The sequence below is a fragment of the Marmota monax genome, unplaced genomic scaffold (genome assembly GCF_021218885.2).
Source record: "Marmota monax isolate L192 unplaced genomic scaffold, Marmota_monax_Labrador192_F-V1.1 WCK01_AAM20220418_F8-fsc00061, whole genome shotgun sequence".
NCBI classification, from domain to species: Eukaryota; Metazoa; Chordata; class Mammalia; order Rodentia; family Sciuridae; genus Marmota; species Marmota monax.
This window is the reverse complement of record NW_026695230.1, coordinates 14,493,161-14,514,346: the sequence shown is the minus strand read 5'-3', so window position 1 is coordinate 14,514,346 and position 21,186 is coordinate 14,493,161. Positions and strand designations below refer to the sequence as shown.

Below are 21,186 nucleotides of genomic sequence, written 5' to 3'. Positions count from 1 at the left end.
AAGTGATACAAGTTTATACAAGTGCTGAGATGAAAGTCACATGGAGTAAGAGAATAGTGTGATGCCTGGCAGCTGCTCTAGGGGCTGGTCAGGAAGCCCTCTCTGAAGAGGAGAGATTGGATCAGAAACTTAAATAGCACACAAAAGTGGGTCATGCAAAGGTCCCACATGGCTGAAGGACAGTGCCGTGGCTGGAGAAGAGGCTATCAGCTTATCCAACCTCAGTGAAATGACACAGGGGAGGGGGAGGGGGAGGGGGAGGGAGGAACTTCAATGAAGGAGAAAGACAGGAACCTTAAGCTCATCCTATTCTTTCCAAAATTGTTTCTTGTTATGAATAATTATTTTTAAATAGCACTTAAGAGATATGTATGTGATTGACAGTCAAAAAAATTCTGCTGGTTGATACTCTTTATGATGGGTAACCAAGCTCAGAGCTGGGCTTTCCTTAGGCATGGAAATGGAGATGAACATTAACACAAAAACTACTTGCTAATTGCATTTTAAAAGCGATGCCATACCTGGTCAAACAAATAGCCCCTGGTCATCATTCTTCTTTAATGTAAGTACAGTGGACAGCTCCCAGTGAGGTCAATATAATGGTACAAGTTCACCATCCTCCCTGCTTCCCAAGCAATGAAGCCTGCACCCTAGACCTCTGCACTTGCCCAAGGGTGTCCTGTGACTTCCCAGAGCCTCAGCTCACTATCTGCATCTCCAGGTTGTCCTCAGGTGTTTTTCAGAGACAGGGTTAACTGCCTTCCCTCAATATAACAATACAACCTCCCCCTTTCAAGGAGACCAATTTTAATTTCTCCCAGTAACATCTAAGATGATGTAAGCTGCCAGTCTCTGCAAACCCATCTCCTGACAGTCTTTCTCCAAGCAGAATTGAAATGTTGTATTTGTTTTACAAGATAAACCCTGCTGATCACTATTTTCATATGAAAGACTTCTGAACATAAGGTTTTTTTATATGAAAATTCTTTTGTACATAACAGAACACCTAATTATTGCATCATAATGTACTTGCTTATTGTCTCTCTCCCCCTATAATGAAGCTGCCTGAGAGCGACTGTGCTATCTCCCCATCTCAGATCAAGGTCTGGCACATAGTAGGTACTCAGTGAATACTTTTGGCCTGAAACAAAGCTATCAGTTTTGCTTTTATATACAGCCTGCATTTTACATGCATACCACTGACCTCAGACTATTCCTTTTTCTTGCAAAATTCCTCCCTCCGAATTAGATTCGGGTCCTCTCTCCACCAGCAAATTCTTACTCTTCTGTCCTCCCTTCCCTTGAATTTATGACCCCAATTCCTCACATTCAGTTTCTGGAAGTGCTCAGTTCCACTGTTATTAAATGATCGCTCCAGGTCCAACTCCCTGACCTCTTTAAATTCTCCCTTTCTACTCTTCTCTCCTGGGAGCTGCTCAGGCCCTCCCAGCTGCAGCCACCTGCTGACTCTCTGGAGACTCACTTGCCACTCTCTCCACATCACCTCCCATTCCCCTTCAGTTTTTTAATACCTAACTGAAAGTGGGTCTGGGCGAGTGGAGAGGCGAGGTAGATAGTTCTTAGGGAAAGAACACTGTGGGAAGGATGGAGGCACCTAGGAACTGGTTCCAGCTTTGCCCTTCCTCCCTGTGTGACCATGGACATGCCACTCCACCTCTCCCCATGTCATTGTTATAGGAAGAAATGACCATGAAAGCTGTCTTCTCTGTACAAAACTCGGGAGCACCACACTCCTGAGTGAACAGAAGAATCTCATTGCAGAAACAGTTGGTACACTTTTCCTCCCTCCCAACCAGCCTCTTTGCACACCAAATGTCACCAAAAAAAAAAAAAAAAAAATCCCTTTACCCCTGGGTTGACTAGACAGGGTGGCCAACTCATCTGGGTTTTCCAGGGATTAGTTTTAGCACTTAATGTCCCCAGCAAACCAGGCTGTTTGGCCACTCTGTGACTAGATCAAACCCTTCCTGAGGGTAGGGACCAGCCCTGCTCAGAGCTGCATGCCCACTGCCCAGTGCGGTGGCTGAAAAACAGGCATTGTTGAATAGACTCCCTCTCAAATGCCCCTCCCCTTCACATGCACACCCCACGTCCATACACAGCTATAGTTACTGTCTCCATCTCCACACTGAAGCAGAACACATTGCTAAGGAAGAAGGCAAAGAGGGAAGAAGGCATGTCAGGTGAGATGTGCACAGATTTGCTAGACACAATGCTCAATGTCATTGAAGGACACTGAATGCCAGACAGATGCTTTCAACACTACAGCTCAAGCCCTGCAGAGCTGCCATGGAAGGGGGTGTCCAGACTCAAGCCCTGTGCAACTGCTTCAGAACCCAGCTTGCTTTGTCTGTCAGTCCGGCACTAAACCATATAAGACTTTGCCTCATATACACATGGCTGAGATGCTCTCCCCAGCACTGGATCCTCCAGGACTGGGCCACCATGGACTCTGTTCCATGCTTGCCTACAGCCAGGACTCTGCCCTGGCTTTTCCAGAGTGGAGTGCATTAGTCAGATTTCCATTGCTGTAACAAATATCTGAGATAAATCAACTTAAAGGGTGGGAAGTTTTATTTTGGCTCAGGCTTCATAGATTTGCCTGTGGTCACTTGGCCCTGCTGCTTTGGGCCAGTGGTGGCATAATTACATCATGGTGGAGAAAAGCTGCTCACCTCAAGGCAACCAGGAAGCAAAGAGAGAGGTGTACCTTCAGTGACCACCTAGGGTTCCACCCACCCAGCAGTGTCACAGGTTGAGGACCAAACCCTCAACACATGAGCCTTTGGGGAACATTTCAGATTCAAAGCCACCCTACCACCTGCCCTGGATAGCTGCTCCTACTCTCCTGCTTCTCCTCTGGCTTCTGCAAAGAAAGGCCCAAGAATGTGGAATTCTGATATGTCACTGATGTAACCAGCCTTTTTACCTTTAAGCTCCTTGAGGACACCTAAGTATATAAGCCCCTACTCATTTTGTGAAGAGCCACATTCCCCTGTAAAGTTAAGCTAGGAAAGTTCCCTTTTTTACTTTTATGCTTGTTCAAAGTCAAGCTATTTTCCACTAAAGATAAACATAAGGTGTTTCTGAGAGGGGAGTAATATGGTGTCTAATAAGCTGGAATTGATGGTCATGATAAAACTCCACTGTATCGATCTCTGCACACAAAAGGAGATGTGGGGACAGGGAGTAACTCAGGGAGCTTCTCAGCAGAGTTCCTCCTAGATTGTTTTGAGTTGTTTATCAGACAAATTTATATCAAGAGCATCAGAGCCATTACCCATGAGAAGAAGGAAGCCACAGAGGGCCAAGTGAGACCAAGTCTAGCAATCTACCACCAGATGAGGCCCAGGGCAGCATCCAGGTATCATCCACTGCAGCCGGGCACCTCCACATCAGACTAGCAGATCTTTTCCTGCCTCAACCTCAGCGAATCTATAAGGTCTCAGGACATCAGAACAGATAACCCATGGAGGCTGCTGGACCTATGGGGTGAGAGGATTACACAGACCTCTTCTAGAAGGAAGATCAAAGTAGGTCATGAACTGGGGTCTGTCTGCTGGCGCACATCGACAACAGGGACCCAACTACACTGGTTCATAGACTGCAGAGGACACACCTACCTGGACAAAGCAAGAAAGAAAGTGATACTTTCCCTAGGGGCCCATCCTTTCCCTCTTTTTTTCCCAGGATTTTTCCAGAGAGGCCTTCCCCTCTCAGCTATAGTCAACACAGAGAGCTGACCTCATTGACCATCTAGAGCACGAACTCAGGGAGAGAGTCTGGCCCAGTACCAGCAATGCATTCTTAACCCTCTAGAGACACCAGTGTCCTCGTGCCAGCCACTGTCCTCCTACCTGCACCTAAAGAACTCTCCTAATCCTCCTCTGGCTTCACCTTCACCTGGGCACACTTCTAGCTTCTTCTAGGGCCTTCCAGATTAGATAGACTCCCAGGCCTCTCAGCTCTGGATATTGGACTTCATGAAACACAAATATGAGGGCAAGGTGGAGATACTGGGCATAAACCGTCAAGATTTTCCTACCCTCTAGTTAGTGCCTACATCTCTCTAACCTCTGGAGCTAAGAGTCAATATTCTGTTTTATACCTACTGCCCAGGGGCTCTATGCAAAATTAATAGTGAACATTTACATTTCCTGACTATAATAAGCCATAAACCATAAGAGATACACAGATACTTTTTAATCTTTTCAGCCCATTCCATTTCTTCCTACAATCCTATATAGTAAACATTATTGTCCCGCCTTAACAAATAAATCAAGGTGGTAAATCACTTCCCAGGGCTTAATCCTGGGTTCATCTGACTCCAAAGCTTGTTCCTAATCCCTGCTGAATGACACTCTCCACCTGCCTCTCCATGCCAACCAGAGATGCATCCAGTGAGACAGTGATGCTTTGTCACCTGCACCCCAGAGACCTGGTGTGAGGGGCAAATGAAGGAGTTACTCCATTTTGCATGAAAAATGAAGAGGAGATAGCACATCTAGCAGGATGACATGAACACATACAATAAACACTGCTGAACATCAAGAACTTAAAATTATCTCCCTGTTACACTGCTGCTTTCAAGGTAAATAATTCTGGGAACTCCTTGTTTAAAGGTTTCCAAGTCTTCTTCCTTGTAGCCTCACCATTTAGTCCATAACTCATAGGACCAGATATTGATTTCTGAACTCAAAGGAGCTATCATTGGGCCATCTGTCAGCTACTGAGGCAGCCTAGCTCCAGAGCTCTGTATAGCCAGATTTCATAGTACCAAAGAAGGACCAATAACCCTTTCAAGTCCTTTCTAATGGGGAGGATAATCCTGAGAAATCAGTAAGCAAAACTCCAAGGCAGCTGAAATGATGGGCAGGAAGCAGAACTCTGACAGCGAGTGAACTCTAGATGTGGACATGAGCTATTGTTAGAGCAGAAGTGAAAGGATGTTAGATTATCATTGTCCAGGATGTTTTGAGCCACAGTACCCATCTCCAAAGCATGGTTGTTGGCTTCTGTGTTTGTAGCTACAGGTCTGTATTGCCTGTAAAGAACCCCAAGCATCTGTGGTCACCCTTATAAGTCTGGTTCCTCACTCCCTAAATACACACCCATATCCCTGTACAGAAAAGCTTGTTTCATTTCCTGGGCTGGACTCTAACCCTCTGCTCTTCTGCTTTTCTTTCATGCCATTTGCATGTGATTGCAATGCATTTTTATATGTGATTATTGCACAAACCTCAGTATCTGCACTGGGCTATAAGTTGCATATAATATCAGGACATATCCACACAGCATATGTTCCTAGCACAATGTCCAGCCCAGAGTAGAAAGAAGAAACAGGTTGCCTGGATGAATGGACATGTGAGTGAATCTTTGAATTCATGAGCAGTAGAATGAATTCAGACTATGAGATGTCTGTGAGCTGGAACTTCACCACAGGATGGGACAGGAATGGAATCCCTGAGTTTGTACATTGACTCCCTGCCTGGCTAAGCAATAAGATGAGATCAGGCAAGAGCCAGAGGAGTGGAGGAGGGATAATGGAGGCAGGGTGGGGATACTTACCAGGACTTTAGGGACCTGGCAAGATGTTGGAAGGGATAACAGACATCTGAGAACTGGGAGTTTCAACAGTCTACAATACAACAGAAATGGGCCTGGCCTGCTCTAGAACAGAATTTGGCCCATGAATCATCAATGAGCAAACCACTGAGTACATGTGACCATCGAATTATTCAACTTCCATTCCAGAGGCAGAAATTCAACAAACAGTCTTTCCAATGACTTTACCAATTTAGAGAAAAAGATCTGCTACATAAATAAATGTAGATTGTAAGTAGGCCAATAGGGAAAATGATCATTTACAATAATTCCCAGCACAGGGAGCAGGGAGACTATTTGTTCCCCAAACATCTTAGAGATCTGAGATATATGGGATCCATGAAGTTAAATGAATAGTTGCTTAGGGAATAAAGTCAGACAACTCTGAAGAAAAAGTCATATTAGGGACTGGATGTCTCTATGTAGTGAATTTGTGGATGAGTAGTCAGCTACAGCTGAGTGTGGAGCACAGCAGAACTGTCAGGGCAGAAGAAGGCCGGGGCAGAGGAAGGTGGCATCCAAAGGGCTCAACCCCCGATGCCGGATCTCTGTGGCTGGGGAGAAATTATACTCTGGGGACTTCACCTGACCTGTCCCACAGTGCCACAGTCCCTGTGTGACCTTGATCTCTTCCATCACCAGGGCAGAGTCCTGTACCATGTGCTTTTCATCCACATAGTGGTCCTTCAGGTAGTTAAGTCATGATCTGGTCCACCTCAAGTCATCTCTTTTACAAATCAGAGGCCCAAATAATAAAAATTAAATAGCAGCTACCACATGTCAGGCAGTGTTCCACAAACTCCACAGGTTCTGCACTTCCGTTTTTGTATTGCTATCCCTAATTTGCAGATAGGAAAATGAAGGCACAGAGCAGCCAGGTAACTTGTTAGAGGTCACCTAACCTACAAACAAGAGATCCATCCTTGGAGTCCAGGCAACCAGGTTTTAACCACTACTCCACAATCTAAGAACCAGTATCATCTGTCATGTAACCCAGTTTCTCTCCTGGATTATCTTCCTCTAAATGGTCCACTTCCTCTCTCTGCCTTAAAATCCATTTCTGCAATTATGATCAGAGTAGCAAAGTAGAACAAAACAATCACCTCCTTCTTTTAAGATATTTCACTCTATTAATATAGCTTAAGCTTACTTTTCCTTCAAGAACAACATCATACTGGCCCCTAATGAGCTTAACATTAACAAGAACCAGAAATATTTTCCCAAGGTGTTTTAGCTAAAAGCATCCTTCCTCAGCCAGGTTTGTGCAGTTAGCATTTTCAATGCAACAGCAGAGTCATCACTAAAGATGTTTCTTTTACCCTTTGACTTGAGGTTGTTGCCAAAGAGGACACCAACTTTTGCATCTTCTCCAGAGACCACAGCCCAAATTAGAGAAGTTCACCTGGACCTGGGAAGGGTGGGACAAGGGGATGACGTATGACCTGGAGTGACGAGGAACACTGGATTTGCCAGGTAGCACCTGTGGGAACTTAAACAGGAATCTGAAACTTGCAAATATTGTACATTCTCTTCTATAAAATGGGAACAGTAATAACTACCTGAGAGAGTCATGAGGATAAGGTTAAATGAGCAGATGTGCAGTAAGCACGTGCACAACACACCTGGCTCATGGTAAGTGAGCAAGTGGGGGTTCTTGTGTAAATCATTATCCCATGGCAGCTGATGGTCCAGCAATCTAATTCCAAGATGATCCTAGGTGCCCCACCTGGAGCATCCACTCAAACTCCAGGACCAGTTACATAATGTGCAAAAGGAAATTGTGATTGTACCTTATGCAGATGTTATTAAGAATTTAAACAGTGACAGGAACATGAAACCAAGTGCAGAGCCCTTCCTGTCCCAGGATCCCATGCACCAGTTCACATCTGTATCAGTTTCCTAGTACTGATGGTGCTGCTATGACAAATTAGGACAAACTTGTTGGCTTAAGACAACATGAATCTATCACCTTAGAGTGCTAGAGGCCAGGAAGTCCAGCACAGGTCTCACAGGGCTAAACCCTAGGTGGTGGCAGGACTGCATTCCTTTCTGAGGGTTCCAGGGGACAATCTGTTTTTCAGGATCTAGAGACTGCCTACACTCCTTGGCTCTTGGCCCTCTGCCATGTTCCAAACCATCGGTATCTAGTCAAGTCTTCTCAAGTGGCCGTCTCTCTCTGATTCTGCCTTCCTCTTTCACCTTGAATTACCCTTTTGACTAGATTGGGCTCACCCAGTAGTCTGGTGTATATTTTTTTTATTTTAAAGTCATAGGATCAGCAAACTTACTTCCCCTTTGCCATGTAGTACAACTACAGGTTCAGGGGATTAGGATGGGGACCTCTTCCCGAGACCACGATTCTATCTACCAATGACACTAGCACTGTTGGCTCCCAAAGTTCAGAGACCTATGATGTCTACTAGAGTGTGCACTACTGAACCAGTCTTGCCTATCCAGACTCTAGGGCGCCCCAGTCCACACAGACAAACCTTGGCTGCCACCACCATCCTAGCAGGAAGTGCCCCATAGCCACCTTGGGGGGATGCCCAGGAGAGCCATGCCCTGGCTCTGGGTTATACTTTCTCATTGTTCTCATCCTGTCCCACACTTTCCACTTTGAAGTTGGTACAGGATTTCTCCAGCTCCAAACCTGGGCTCCTTTGAGAGTTTATGTGTGAATCTGTCCCAGACTCTCCTACTCAGGGCTGCAGACAATAGTCTGATCTCCTTTACCAATACCTAGTGCCCCAACCTTTCCTGTTAGCCCAAGAGCCAGTCCATCCTAACCCTTGGGAGGGAAGGACATAGACCTCAGGGGACACTGGAGAGAGAGAAAATATCATTGTTGACAAGGCTCAGGAAGCACTAAAGATCTAGTAAGAGTCAGGAAGTATTGCCTGTCTGGGACTCTGCCCAGAGTTACTTTGGAGGCAGGCCACAGAGTTGCCATGCCAATGTGGCAGCCCTGGAGTTTGAGACCTGGGCCCCTCTTCTCCTACCCACACCCACAATCCCCCAGAGGGCAGTTGCTCATCCCTTAGTCTCTCCTATGGCCCCTGTTTGGAAATAACAACTATAACTTTCAGGAAAGAATGTGATATGTGCCTGTCACAATAGCACCAGGGGCACTCCCTGGGGTAGGAAGTCCAGCTTCTCTCATTGCCCCAAGCTGGACAGCTGGCTTCAAGCCTGCATGATCCCCTTCCCCACAACTCGCATCTTCTCAGTGACCTCCCCAAAAGATGGTGCCTCCAACCTCCACTCCACCATGTACTCAAAGGACTTATCAGATGGCTTTCTCATGCTTTTATTTTTCAAAAACTTAATTTTTGATTTACATGCAGCAAAACAAATAGATCTTAAATATACAGTCCTATGAGTATTGACAAATGTTCATGCCTCTGGTCTACACCACAATCAAGGCTAGATATTTTTCCTTTTTATGTCCTTTGTGGGTTATTTTGGACCCCAAGGAGGTAGACAGTAAGAGGCAGGAGGAAGCACATAGAGAAAGGCATGGGCTATCTGGCACCTGCATCTGGTGACATAAGGACAGAGCAAAGTCCAGCCAGGTTGGGATGCTGTATTTCTTCCCTTTACCCCTGCAGCTCCATGTCATCCCACCATGGGAAGAAGCAAGGCCATCCCTGCCCAGCTCCAATGCTTCCCATGGGGTGAGGCCCATGAGGGTCACCAGAAAGGCCAGTGATGTCCTGTCATCCCCAGGTGGCTCTGGGGCCTACTCTGCTCCTGGTACATCCATGCAGGATGAGAGACATTTGGATTTCCCCAGAGGCTACAGGGAAAGGAAATTTGTCTTTTCTCTTTGTACATGAGGTTGAGAAAACGGTGTGCTTCCTGTTCCTATGTCCTTCCTTTCCCAGGGGAAGGGAGTCAACATTGAAAAGCAGAGCTATTTTGAGATGCCACCCCCCAGGTCTGCCTTCCTGCCACAGAGGCCATGGAGGGACAGGGCCTCCACGGGCCATCCATCCAGTCCAGACTCCTGCCTCACTAGAGGCTTTCAAGGTGACTCTTCCCCAAGGACACCAGGAAGTCATCAGCAAGTTTTCTTGCCCTCCCACCTGCTTCCATGTGGATGCTGACCTCAGTGAAGACTCCAGAAGCTATTTCTGTCTGATGTATTTCTGGTGTCTTTCCATTCTGGTTGAGCAGTGGACATCTTCTGGATGAATAAGTTGACAAAGCCCAGCAACCACCTGGAGGAACTCTTCCCATTCTGGTTATGCAGTGTCCTGTGGCTAAGTTACTGGGCATCTTGCCTCAGCCAGGTAACAAAGTGAGCCAGATCGCATCTGTCCCCAAACAGGAAGGAGACAAAGCCAGGGACCAGCCTGGGCAGACGGAAGGGTGGGGCAGACTCTGAATATCCACTTCCTCCTCCAGGACCCAGTGGAGCACAACATCAGGGTTAGAATTTAGAAGAGCAAAACCAAGAACACCAGGAACAACGTGAAGAACCCGAGGAACCCTCCAGGGACAGAGACCCCCAGAGCCAATAGGCAATAATGGGAAGCACAGGGGCTCAGGCAGAAGCAAGAACCCGTGGCAATGCGCTTTGGGATACTGTCATTAACCTGGGGCTCCCTCTCATCCACCTCAGTCCAATTCTATCAACAGCCATATTCAGGTAATCACTCTGAGCCTTGGTAATGGGTTTGGTGTTCACTAAAACAATTTTTCCAAAACGTAGAAGCAGACCTTCATCCATCCCAAACTGGCCAGCAAATGCTGCTATGTTAAAACAGGCCCACCACCCCCATGAGAGGGACACGGATGGACACCTCTGTTGTCAGACTGCCTGGGCTCCTCCCCAGCCCTGCCACTAGTGACTCCGGGCAAGTCATGTAATCCCCCCTGTGCCTCAGTTTCCTCTTCTGTAAAATGGAGACCCATCATAGTACCCACTTCAGAAAGTTCCTCTGAGGAGCCAAGGAGTTGATGTAAATACAGAACCTAACACTTGCCTAACAACATGGCTCCAGCTCTATAAATGTTTGAAATAGGATAAGAGTAAAGTCAGAAGAAATATTTTCCAAAATGAATTAAACAGGGTGAGCCAAGCAACGGTCTGGTCTTACTTATTATGAGACAGGAATGTTCTTGTAGAAATTGCCAGACAAAGGAAGGCATTGTCCTACCTGAGCACATACTTGTCTCAAGTGGTTCATCAACAGCCCTCCACCTTGGGTGTGTGTGTTTGGCACGTGAGCTGGGAGGCAGATGTGCCAGAAACTATGTGCAAAGAGAAACCACCCTTTACTAAAGCCACTTCTGCAGGGAGCTCAGTGAGGGGTGAGAAGGCTCAGCTCCCTGGCTTGTAGGGGAGGTGCAGTTTTTCTGCTATTCATCTCTGTGCCCAAAATGCCCAACAAGAACAACTTCGGGGAGGAAAAGTTAATTTTGGCTCAAGGTTTCAGAGGTTTCAGTCCCCGGTTGGCCAACTCCGTGGCTCCAGGCCTGAGGTGAGGTAGAACATCATGGTGGAAGGGTGTGGCGGAGGGAAGCTGCTCAGACCCTGAAAGCCCTGAAGCAGAGAGAAAGCAAGTGAGAGAAAGGGACAAAGTAGAATCCCAGGAGCACACCCCCCACTGACCTGCTCCCTCCAGCCACCTGCCTGTGGCTACCACCCAGTAATGCATTCCCATTATTAATTCATCAAATGGAGTCACCCACTGATTAGTCACAGCTCTCATAATCAGATCATTTCACCTCTGAGCACTGCTGCAGTAACACAGGAGCTTTGGTGGGGGGGACACCTCATATGCAAACCATAGCTGAAGCCAAGGAATCAAAGGAGCGAGTGTTGTGTCTGTTGGAAGACCACACCGTCACCTGGCCACCCCTCACTACAGTGTGACGGCATTCTTAACAAGCCCAGCCGTGTCAACCGTCATTGTCATAACAGGCTGCAGTAGGGAGGCCCACCCTTTCCGTGACTTCCTTATTGTTTTCCTGTGAATTATGAACAAACAGGTACTGAGCTGAGACTGTGTTTTGTGCCAGACTGTCTGCAAAGTCCCTGACTCTCTTGCTGGCCAAGCCCCTGCAAGAACTAGAAAAAGTCTAGAAAAAGGGGCCAACAGGTATGGAAACCCCTTGCCTCAGCCAGGTAACAGAGTGAGCCAGATCGCATCTTTCCCCAAACAGGAAGGAGATAAAGCTGGGGACCAGCCTGGGCAGATGGAAGGGTGGGGCAGATTCTGAATCTGCAGAGAGAAAATCCTCCAGCAGCAGAGGAGGAAACTAGAGATTTCTGCCCACCGAGGGTCCTTCGGAGTCCCCTGTCAGGCACACTGCACTGGAGGTGACAGTCTCTCAATGCAGGGTGAAGGGCCTTGAATGTCAGCTCTCAGCAGCAGCATTGTGCACAGGCAAAATCACAGCTGTGGGTCAGTGTCAGAGGCAGCTGGCATGCAGGCACCCGGGTTCAGGGCTCAGCCTGGCTTCTTATCCACTGTGGGACGTCAGACACAACACTCGCTCCTTTGATTCCTTGGCTTCAGCTATGGTTTGCATATGAGGTGTCCCCCCCACCAAAGCTCCTGTGTTACTGCAGCAGTGCTCAGAGGTGAAATGATCTGATTATGAGAGCTGTGACTAATCAGTGGGTGACTCCATTTGATGAATTAATAATGGGAATGCATTACTGGGTGGTAGCCACAGGCAGGTGGCTGGAGGGAGCAGGTCAGTGGGGGCGTGCTCCTGGGATTCTACTTTGTCCCTTTCTCTCACTCCTCTGCTTCAGGGCTTTCAGGGTCTGAGCAGCTTCCCTCCGCCACATCCTTCCACCATGATGTTCTGCCTCACCCCAGGCCTGGAGCCATGGAGTCGGCCAACTGTGGACTGAAACCTCTGAAACCTGGAGCCTAAATTACCTTTTTCCTCCCCTAAGTTGTTCTTGTCAGACATTTTGGTCACAGAGATGAATAGCAGACTAACAGAGCTTACTCTATTTGAAATGGGAAGACCACACCATCCCCTCGTCACCCCTCACTACAGTGTGAAGGGCATCTTTATCAAGCCCAGCCATGTCAACCGGTTATGGTCATAACAGGCTGCAGTAGGGAGGTCCACGCTTTCCACGGCTTCCTTCTTGTTCTCCCGTTAACTGTGGACAAACATGTACTGAGCTGGGACAGTGTTTTGTGCCAGACTGTCTGCAAAGTCCCTGGCTCTCCTGCTGGCCAAGCCCCTGCAGGAGCCAGAGGGTCCCAACTCCCCCAAGACCCTCTTCTCCAGAGCCCCTACATCAGACCTGATCCTCTCCCAGTCCCAGGCTTGGTCTCTGCAGCCCTCCCAGTGGGCTGAGAGGCATGTAACTGAAGCTTGGAAACTTCCAGAATCCAGCCCCAGCTCAGCATCTGTGCTTGGCCATCACGTCCTGAGCCCCCTGCCTCCCCACCTCCCCCTGGGCATGCAGCAGCCTCCTGACTGCTCCCCCCTGCTTCCTTCCTTCCCCCCTTCAGCCTAGTAACACAGTGACCAGTGGGGCCTTGGAAAATGACAGTCCACCAGGCCACTAACCTGCTCCAGCCTTCCCATGGATTCCCACCTCACAGAGCAAAAGCCACACCCTGGCAACAGCCTGCAAAACCCTTCTCCTGCTGCCTCAACCTGAGCCACACAGTGGAGCCACCCGGGAGCTCTCAACAACAGAGGCACCTAGCGTCACCCTGGAAACTCACTTAAATTGGTCTGGGACACGGCTCTGGGATCAGGACTGTTTTTCAAGATCCCACAGTGAGGCCAAGGTGCAGCCAAGATGGAGAACCACTGCTCTTTGGATCTGCTTCCTGTCGCCCCTCTGACCTCATCTCCAACGCTTGCCTCCTTGTTCCAGTCACACCAGCCTCCTTCCTTCCTTCCCCTCAAACACGCCCAGCATGCAAATAACTCAGGGGAGAACTTGCCAGTCCCTCTGCCGGGCACACCCCTCCCCAGGACAGGGTCTGCATGGCTGCTTTCCTCGGGTCCTCTGAATTCGGCTCCAAAGTTCCCATCTTAGACTTTTTCTGACCACCACTAAAAACCAAAATTGCAACCCAGACTCCTATCCCAGCAGGTCCCTGTCACCCTCCCCCACTTCAAATTTCTGCATAGCACTTACTGGATCATGCTAGGTATTTGACTGGTTTTGTTTACTATCTGTTCCCAACCAAGTTAAATGTAGGCTCCGTGAAGGCGGAGAGTTTTGACTATTTCATCCACTGCTCCATCCGGGGCCTACATGGGGCTGGCACAGAATAGGACTTCTTGGATAATATCTAAGTGAAGATCATGTCCTCCCTGGTCAAGGAATCACCATACTCAATTATACAGCATACAGCAGGTGCTCCCTAAGTGTTTATGGAACTGAATTAAATTCTTCTTCCTCAAAGAACACAGTCTCCCAATCCAGCAGCAAGATATTTCCCAAAAACTCCAGAGAAGAGTTTTTGCAGCTATGATTTGCAGATTGAAGAAAATTTCTTAAATAAGGAGAAAGGGGGCAAAAGAAGGTGTGGGGGAGCACACAGGAGTTAATGAGATTTTCCCAGCTCTGGTACGTGCCCACATTTTTAATAATTAGGAGTCATAAAAATTCTAACTGAACCTTAAAGGAACATCCTTGTGTAACAAAGAGAGAAGTCAAGACAGACTCTCTGTCGGGTGTAATGACTTGTTAGCCCTGGAAGATGGATGTACTTTAAAAAACTAATTTACAGGGAAAAAAAAAATTTGTTCATAAAAATGCAACTAATTGGGTTAAAATGACATATTAGCGGGAATGCCAGATGATTCTAGTGCCCTCAAGGAGTAAATTGGGTTATTAATCCTTACAATCCCTAATAGAAGGAAGCCCTCCCCCTGCCCAGCAGATGGAGAGACTGAGATTCCAAGGGGAAAAGGAGCAAAGGGACCCCCAAAGCTCTAACGCCCAGTCCTGACTCTGTCCCCAGCACTGTGAGGACCCGTCTTCCCGGGTCTGACAAGGGCCCCGTCACTGACTGTGCTCACCCACTGGGTCTGAGGTCAGGCAGGGGCCGGTCGAGGGGCAGGCGGTCACTAAGGTAGGCGTTGTAGCCGTAGTACTGGAACTGCTTCAGGGCCACGCGCCGGCCTTCGGGGCTGAGCTCCTGGCCCCAGTGTGCAAACAGAGAGGAGTCTGTGAAGGGCTCAGCCTCTGCCTCCTCAGGCTTTGCAGGAGCCTCTGGAGGAAAAGGGACAAGGAGACAGTGGTCAGAGTGTACCCCTGCATATGCCACGACAACAACTTTCCCTTCCTCACAATGGTCTTGGGTCACAACAAACTTAGCCCCTTCTTTGGTGAGTGAGGGAAGACTGAAAATTTCATGCTTCCCAATGATCCATTCATCCACGAATACATCCCTTCATACATCCAACAACCACGAGACATAGGGATGTAGAAATACATCTATCGGGGTCTGCCAGTGGGCTGGGGGATGTGAGCCTGATGCCCCATGGCTCCAGCATGGACTTCTGCTTCTCTTTCCTCAGCTTGCACACCTTCCCCTGCAACCCTTCCTATTCCAGGCCTCATGCTGAGAGCTGGCTGGTTGGGGTCTTTCCTCTGCCCTGTCTGGTCATGCTGAGAGATGGCTAGCTCCGCTGTGTGGCAATGAGCTGGCTGTGATCACTCCAACCACACTGCCTCCTGCGGCTCTGTCCACTGGGAGAGGGAATAGGACATAGGTGACAGCCAAGCCATCCTCAGCCTGCTACACTTGCAGGGCACTGCTCTCTGGACCCCTGGACGTTGTGGTGGCAGCCCCACACGGGGTCATGCCCAAGAACATGGAAGGGGGCGTCACCAGCTGGAAGAGCAGGAGCTTTGGATTTACACACTGATGGATTCAAAACCTGCTCCACCTCACGCTGGCTATGGAACCACCACAACCACTCAGCCTGCCTAAGTGGAACTCCCGTCCTGTGACACAGAGAACACATTAACCCCCTAGACCTGGGAGGGTCACATTAAAGAACATACACAAAGCACTTAGACCAGCACATGCCTTGGAAGGAGTGTACAATCCATGGTAACTAGGGTTACTATAGCAAGGGAAGGTCATTTAAACTGTTTTGTTGTTGTTGTTGTTGTTTTTAATAGGGAAGGGGACAACAGGCCTTGCCAGACATGTGGTAGACTGGGACTTGCACATTAGTTCTCCAGGACAGCGATCAGTTAAGGCCTGAAGTCAGAGAAACTCGTCAGAGATGTCCGGCCCACTTCTGTGCTATAGATATGGAGGTAAGTAAGAGATGAGCCAGAGGCCAGGAATGGGACAGAGACCCAGGAAGGCAGAAGCTGGTCAGGAACAGGAGACGCAGGTGCAGGACCCCTGTGGATGTCCATTTCCTCAGCTGTCTGTCTGGAGCGGATAAGTACATAGCATTCGTAAAAGTATGGGCTGGACACAGGCAGGGAGCTAGGGTCCCCAGGTCTTCTAGATTAGGGCACTCAGAGTTACAGGCTGCCACTACCTCTTAGGTCACTTTTCTAGGAGGGGATCTGGCAGAGAAAGAGGTCTGGGAACAAAAGAGTGAGCTTGTGGTAGCCCGGTTCCTCCCAATGTGGAATGGGTGATCCAGCAGTAGGAAGCCCTCATTGCTAGAAAGGTGGATTTGTCGTGGGGTGAAAGGTGGCTTAGAGCCATGAGCACACAGGTGCCAGAGATTTGAGAGAGAGAGATGTAAAAGCAACACATTAACAGGACTCCCAGGTGTCGGCTGAACTCACTGGATAAGGAAGCTCAAGCCCTCCTCCTCTCAGGGCCACGTCCTTCAATTTGGACACATGTGACCCCTGACGTGACCATAAAAGCCAACACACACTGAGCGCTTGCTCTTGCCATGAGCCAGCTCCTCCTCTAAGCATGCCCGCCTATAGACTCCTCTCACCCTGATCATCTCTATTTCACAAATGGAGTAAGCAAGGCCCAGAGGAGCAAGAGACTTGCTCAGGTTCATGAAGAAGGAAGTGAAGGAGCTGGGATTCAACTTTGGGCCCTGCCACTGTCCCCATGGCCTCTAACGACATCTCAGTTACCAATTTCTTCTAAAGATATAAAAAAGAAACCCAGATCCATCAAACAGAGTATGATAAATTGTAGAATAAAATGCAAACTAAGTACGCATTTCTAAGACAAAGTGAGGGACTCCAGCGTGTGGGGGGTCTGCCCACAGCTCTATCCCAGAACTGGGGTGCACCGGCTCAGTCTCCATCCCTCTGAGGCAGGCTTGATGAGAAGCACCGGCTTGCATGATCTTGAAGGTCCTTGTTATCTCTAAAAAGATGTATGACTCATTCGTTTGGAATGGGGGGTAGTAAAACTCTAAATCAGTGAACCAACTGAATCATATAATATTTAAAAGAAATGTAGTTTTATTGCTCTCAAATGCCTAAATGGATATTACCAAGTAAAATGAGATCAGTTAATGAAAAAATTATGATTCACAATTAGGCTTGGGTTGCATAATGATGTAGTACAAACATATTGAAATCCTGGCTTACAGCACCACGTGTCCCTACCTTTTGATTCAGTCTGGGTACAAATGACAGCAAACTTGAAACCAGTGGGTCCTCAAAGAGGAATTAGGGGAACTACAGTGGGAAGCAAGTATACTTTCTGCAAACTTGACACGAGTCACTAGGTGATTTCCTTATCCAGGGCTATGTTAGCCCCGTGGTCCTCACAGGCGTGGACTCCATGAGGGCAGGACCCTACCCATATGATTCTCACTCTCTTTAATTCCTAGAATACTATGTGGGTCTTACGAGGGTCTTGATACATCAATTTAAAATGAATTAGTAAGTAACCCACAGTGGTTAGTTATTAGACGCGAAGAAATCAAAGATGAAAAAGCCCAATAAATACTCTAAGGGCACCAAGCTTGTCATGGGCATCGAACAGAGGTCCAGCTTCTTCCCACCTCCACCTTCATTCCTCTGCATGAAGGATGTCACCTGTGGTCCATAGCCCACCATCTATTTTTTTTTAGTGGTTCCAGGGATTGAATTCAAGGGGCACTCACCCACTGAGCCACATCCCCAGACCTATTTTGTATTTTATTTAGAGATGGGGGGGGGTCTCACTGAGTTGCTTAGAGCCTCACTTTTACTGAGGCTGGGTTTGAACTCACAATCCTCCTGCCTCAGCCTCCCGAGCTGCTGGGATTACAGGTGTGCACCACCTTGCCCGGCACCCACCATTTTGTTGTTGTTGTTGTTGTTTTGTGTGGTGCTGGCAATTGAACCCAGGGCCTTGTGCATGCAAGGCAAGCACTGTACCAACCTAGCTGTATCCCACCATCTATTTTTTAAAGTAAAGTTCTACTAAAACCAGTCTCTTCCATTTGCACACATGTCATCTATGGCTGCTCTAGGAGATATGTGAGGAGGGCTGAGTAGGTGTCACAGACCAGGGGCCCACAAAGCGAAAAATAGGTACTGTCTGGTCCTTTGAGAAAAAGCCTGCCAGCCCTGCTCTATGCCTTCCAGTTGCCTCCCCTTAGGTAAGGAAACCTCACCCTGCTAAGTTCATTTTTTCCCCCAAGAGCTAATTAAGAACATTAGCTATGGTTTCAGAATCCTGAGGGCTATACTCCAGCTTTTTATTTACTTTTTTCAGTTCCGAGGATTGAACCCAAGGATGCTCTACCACTGAGCTACATCCCCAGCCTTTTTTATTTTTTATTTTGAGACAGGGTCTCACTAAATTGCTGGCCTGAGTCACTGAGATTAAAGTCATGTGCCACTGTGCCCAACTTTACTCCAGCTCTTTTACTGTTTTGGTCTACCTCACCCTGAGCCTCGGTCTTCTTGTCTGGACAATGGGGTTGATAATAATCTCACCTCCTTCATAGATCATTGGTGATCATTAAGTGATATGTCCATGTATGGAGCTTGGCACATGGTAAGCTCTCAAAAATGCCCACTGCTGAGAACCCGCAATGCCCACAGCCCTGGCAGGGTACTCTCTCATCAACACCACCTTAGGTCAGATGGGAAGATGCCCTGTCCTGAGGTCTTCAGCTCTGAAAGACACTGATGACCAGATGAAGGGTCTCTACATCCATAGAAAAGCAGCCTCAACCAGTCCCAGGGCCAACTCCCTTCTCCAGTAAGAAAGCAGATCCATGTGGTCATCCAGCACGGGGACACAGTGAAGATACAGGCAAAGAGACCCCAGAAAAGTGCCTGGGCTGGTGCTATGCAGGTGTCCAGGGCATCTGGACTTCTCTTGTGGTGGCCAGATCTTTGATGTCTCACCCAGAGACAAGACTGCTCCCAGGATAGACATGGGCTGGGGTCCCTGCTGGGGTTCACACCCACCTGGGCATATCTGATCAAACAACGAACAGATGGGGTAACTAGAAAGAAGCATCTCCTCAGGGATTGAGGGCTCCAAAGCAAGAGTCAAGAATCAAATATGCCATAGCAGGAAAGAGCATGCTGTGGGGCTCAGGGTCCACAGAGATGCTGGGCAGGTCTGCAACTCAGGAAACACAATCAGAGCCACCTGGGCCTCATCAGGCTTGGGACAGCCAGTGGATGGAGAAGAGAAGAACACCACAATGAAGAGGGTAAAACTGAAAGGTGTGGAATTAGCCACATCATCTGAAAATGGTTTATAAACCTCCAAACTGCATCCCCACGTCCAACATGCCAACATAGCCAAAGACACTGTCCCAAGTGGCCAAATGCATTACTTGAGGTCTGACCACAGGCTGATCTTGGGAATCTACTGCAAAACCTTTGCCCTGGGAGCTGATGCCCTGGTACAGCACACCCCAACCCACTGCATTGCCCCTGCCAGGCACTGAGGCCAGAACTCCCTGCCTCCCCCGGGATGGAGGTCTAACCATTCCCATATTGGTAAGAAGATGCTGCAGATCAAAGACATTAATGGCTTATGGTTGAGCCTATACCAGCATGACCACTGACCTACCCACATGTGATAGGCCAAGACACACTTGGGAGAGGAAAAACCCACTTGAGGAGTGAAGAAATCTCAGGTTCTGGGAAGCGCCTCAGTTGGCCTGCGCTGGTGTGTACCCGATGCTAAACTGTAGACATACCTTCAGAGCAGCCATAAACAGGGCCACCCAAGCCCTTCAGGTGCTCCCTGCTTCTCCAGCTGTGCAGGCCCTTCCTCAGAGGTTTCTTTAACCAGCCAGCAACTAAAAAGCATAGGCCATAAGCTGGGTAAATGGATGGAGCTGGAGAATATTATGCTAAGTGAAATAAGCCAATCCCAAAGAACCAAAGGTGAAATGTTTTCTCTAATATGCAGACGCTAATTCACAATAAGGGGGTGGGGAGAATAGAGGTATTTTGGACTAAACAGAGGGGAGTGAAGGGAGAGAAGGGGGTGTGGGGGTAGGAATGATAGTAGAATGAATGGGACACTATTACCCTATGTGCATATATGATTACACGATCTAGATAACTCTGCATCATGTACAACCAGATGAATGAGAAGTTATACTCCATTGATGTATGATGTGTCAAAATGCATTCTACTTTCCTGTATAACTAATTAGGACAAAATTTTTAAAAAGGGATATGCCAGACCCAACCAGAAGTACCAGACCCCTGCTCTGTGTGTTCAGCATTCGTAAAGATGGGTTAGAGCCTGCACCCTGAGGTTGCTTGTCAAATACATTTTGACTATCACTTGCTCAAGCCCTTCCTGGGCTGGCTCCTGTGAACAGAATAAGAAGTTTCTAGAGACACACTCTCTCAGCCCATCTGCTGCCCCATGGTAATGCCTCGCCCTCATTGTGCATGACCTGTTTTCCAGAAAGTTCTATCAAGGATCACATAGTGCATCGGGGAAATGCCACCATATGATCTCAGAGATCTGCCCACAGAGCCTGACACCCAGACCGATAATGAGAGCAGAACATTACAAATACATCCCGACAGGCTCCATGCTAATTCACAGAGACAGGAAAGAAGTGGGGCAGGGAAGACCCAGCAGAGCTTAATGCAACAAAAGCTGCAGCTTCCAGTCTTGTCACGGGCTAATCAGCCAGCCAAGAGGAGCACATCTGGACACCCTGCCAAGGCTCTGACAGCTCCTGAAGAAAGTAGGAAGAACACCTGCACGAGGGGCGGCTGCTTGGTGGGCAGCCCGAACAGAGGGCTGGCCCCGCCCACTAGCTTTTGCTCCAAGGTCTTGGTGGTTCTGAGATCCCAGGAGAGATGGAAAGATGGGCTCTAGAGTGAAACAGACATTGCAATCCTGCTCTGCCCTGTCCCAGCCTGCCTGCTGTCTTCCCTGGAGATCCCCATCATCTGGAGCTGAGCGTTGCCAGCTCTTGCTGTGGCTGCAGGTGGAAACTCAGAGGTGCTGGTGTCTTTGCAGGGGAGTTTCAGGAGAGTCTGCAGCCCAGACCTCTTCCTGAATAAGAACCCAGCATGCATCTCTGTTCCTTGGACTGTAGGATAAGGCAATGGGAGGAGTCCTATTGCACAGTTGCTCCTGGAAGTCAAAGTGGTTTGGGACTCCCACCTGTAGGTTGGGCAGCAGG

The 21,186-nt window shown here is 48.3% G+C and overlaps 1 protein-coding gene across 1 annotated transcript in view; it reads right to left on the bottom strand.

Moving 5' to 3' along the window:
• The window catches only part of Galnt18 (polypeptide N-acetylgalactosaminyltransferase 18), a 339,876-nt gene that overhangs the window by 154,733 nt on the left and 163,957 nt on the right, over positions 1-21,186 (bottom strand). The window contains exon 2 of the mRNA XM_046438133.2: positions 14,647-14,839. Coding sequence (XP_046294089.1) covers positions 14,647-14,839 — 193 coding nt within the window. The remainder of the gene's footprint in view (positions 1-14,646; positions 14,840-21,186) is intronic.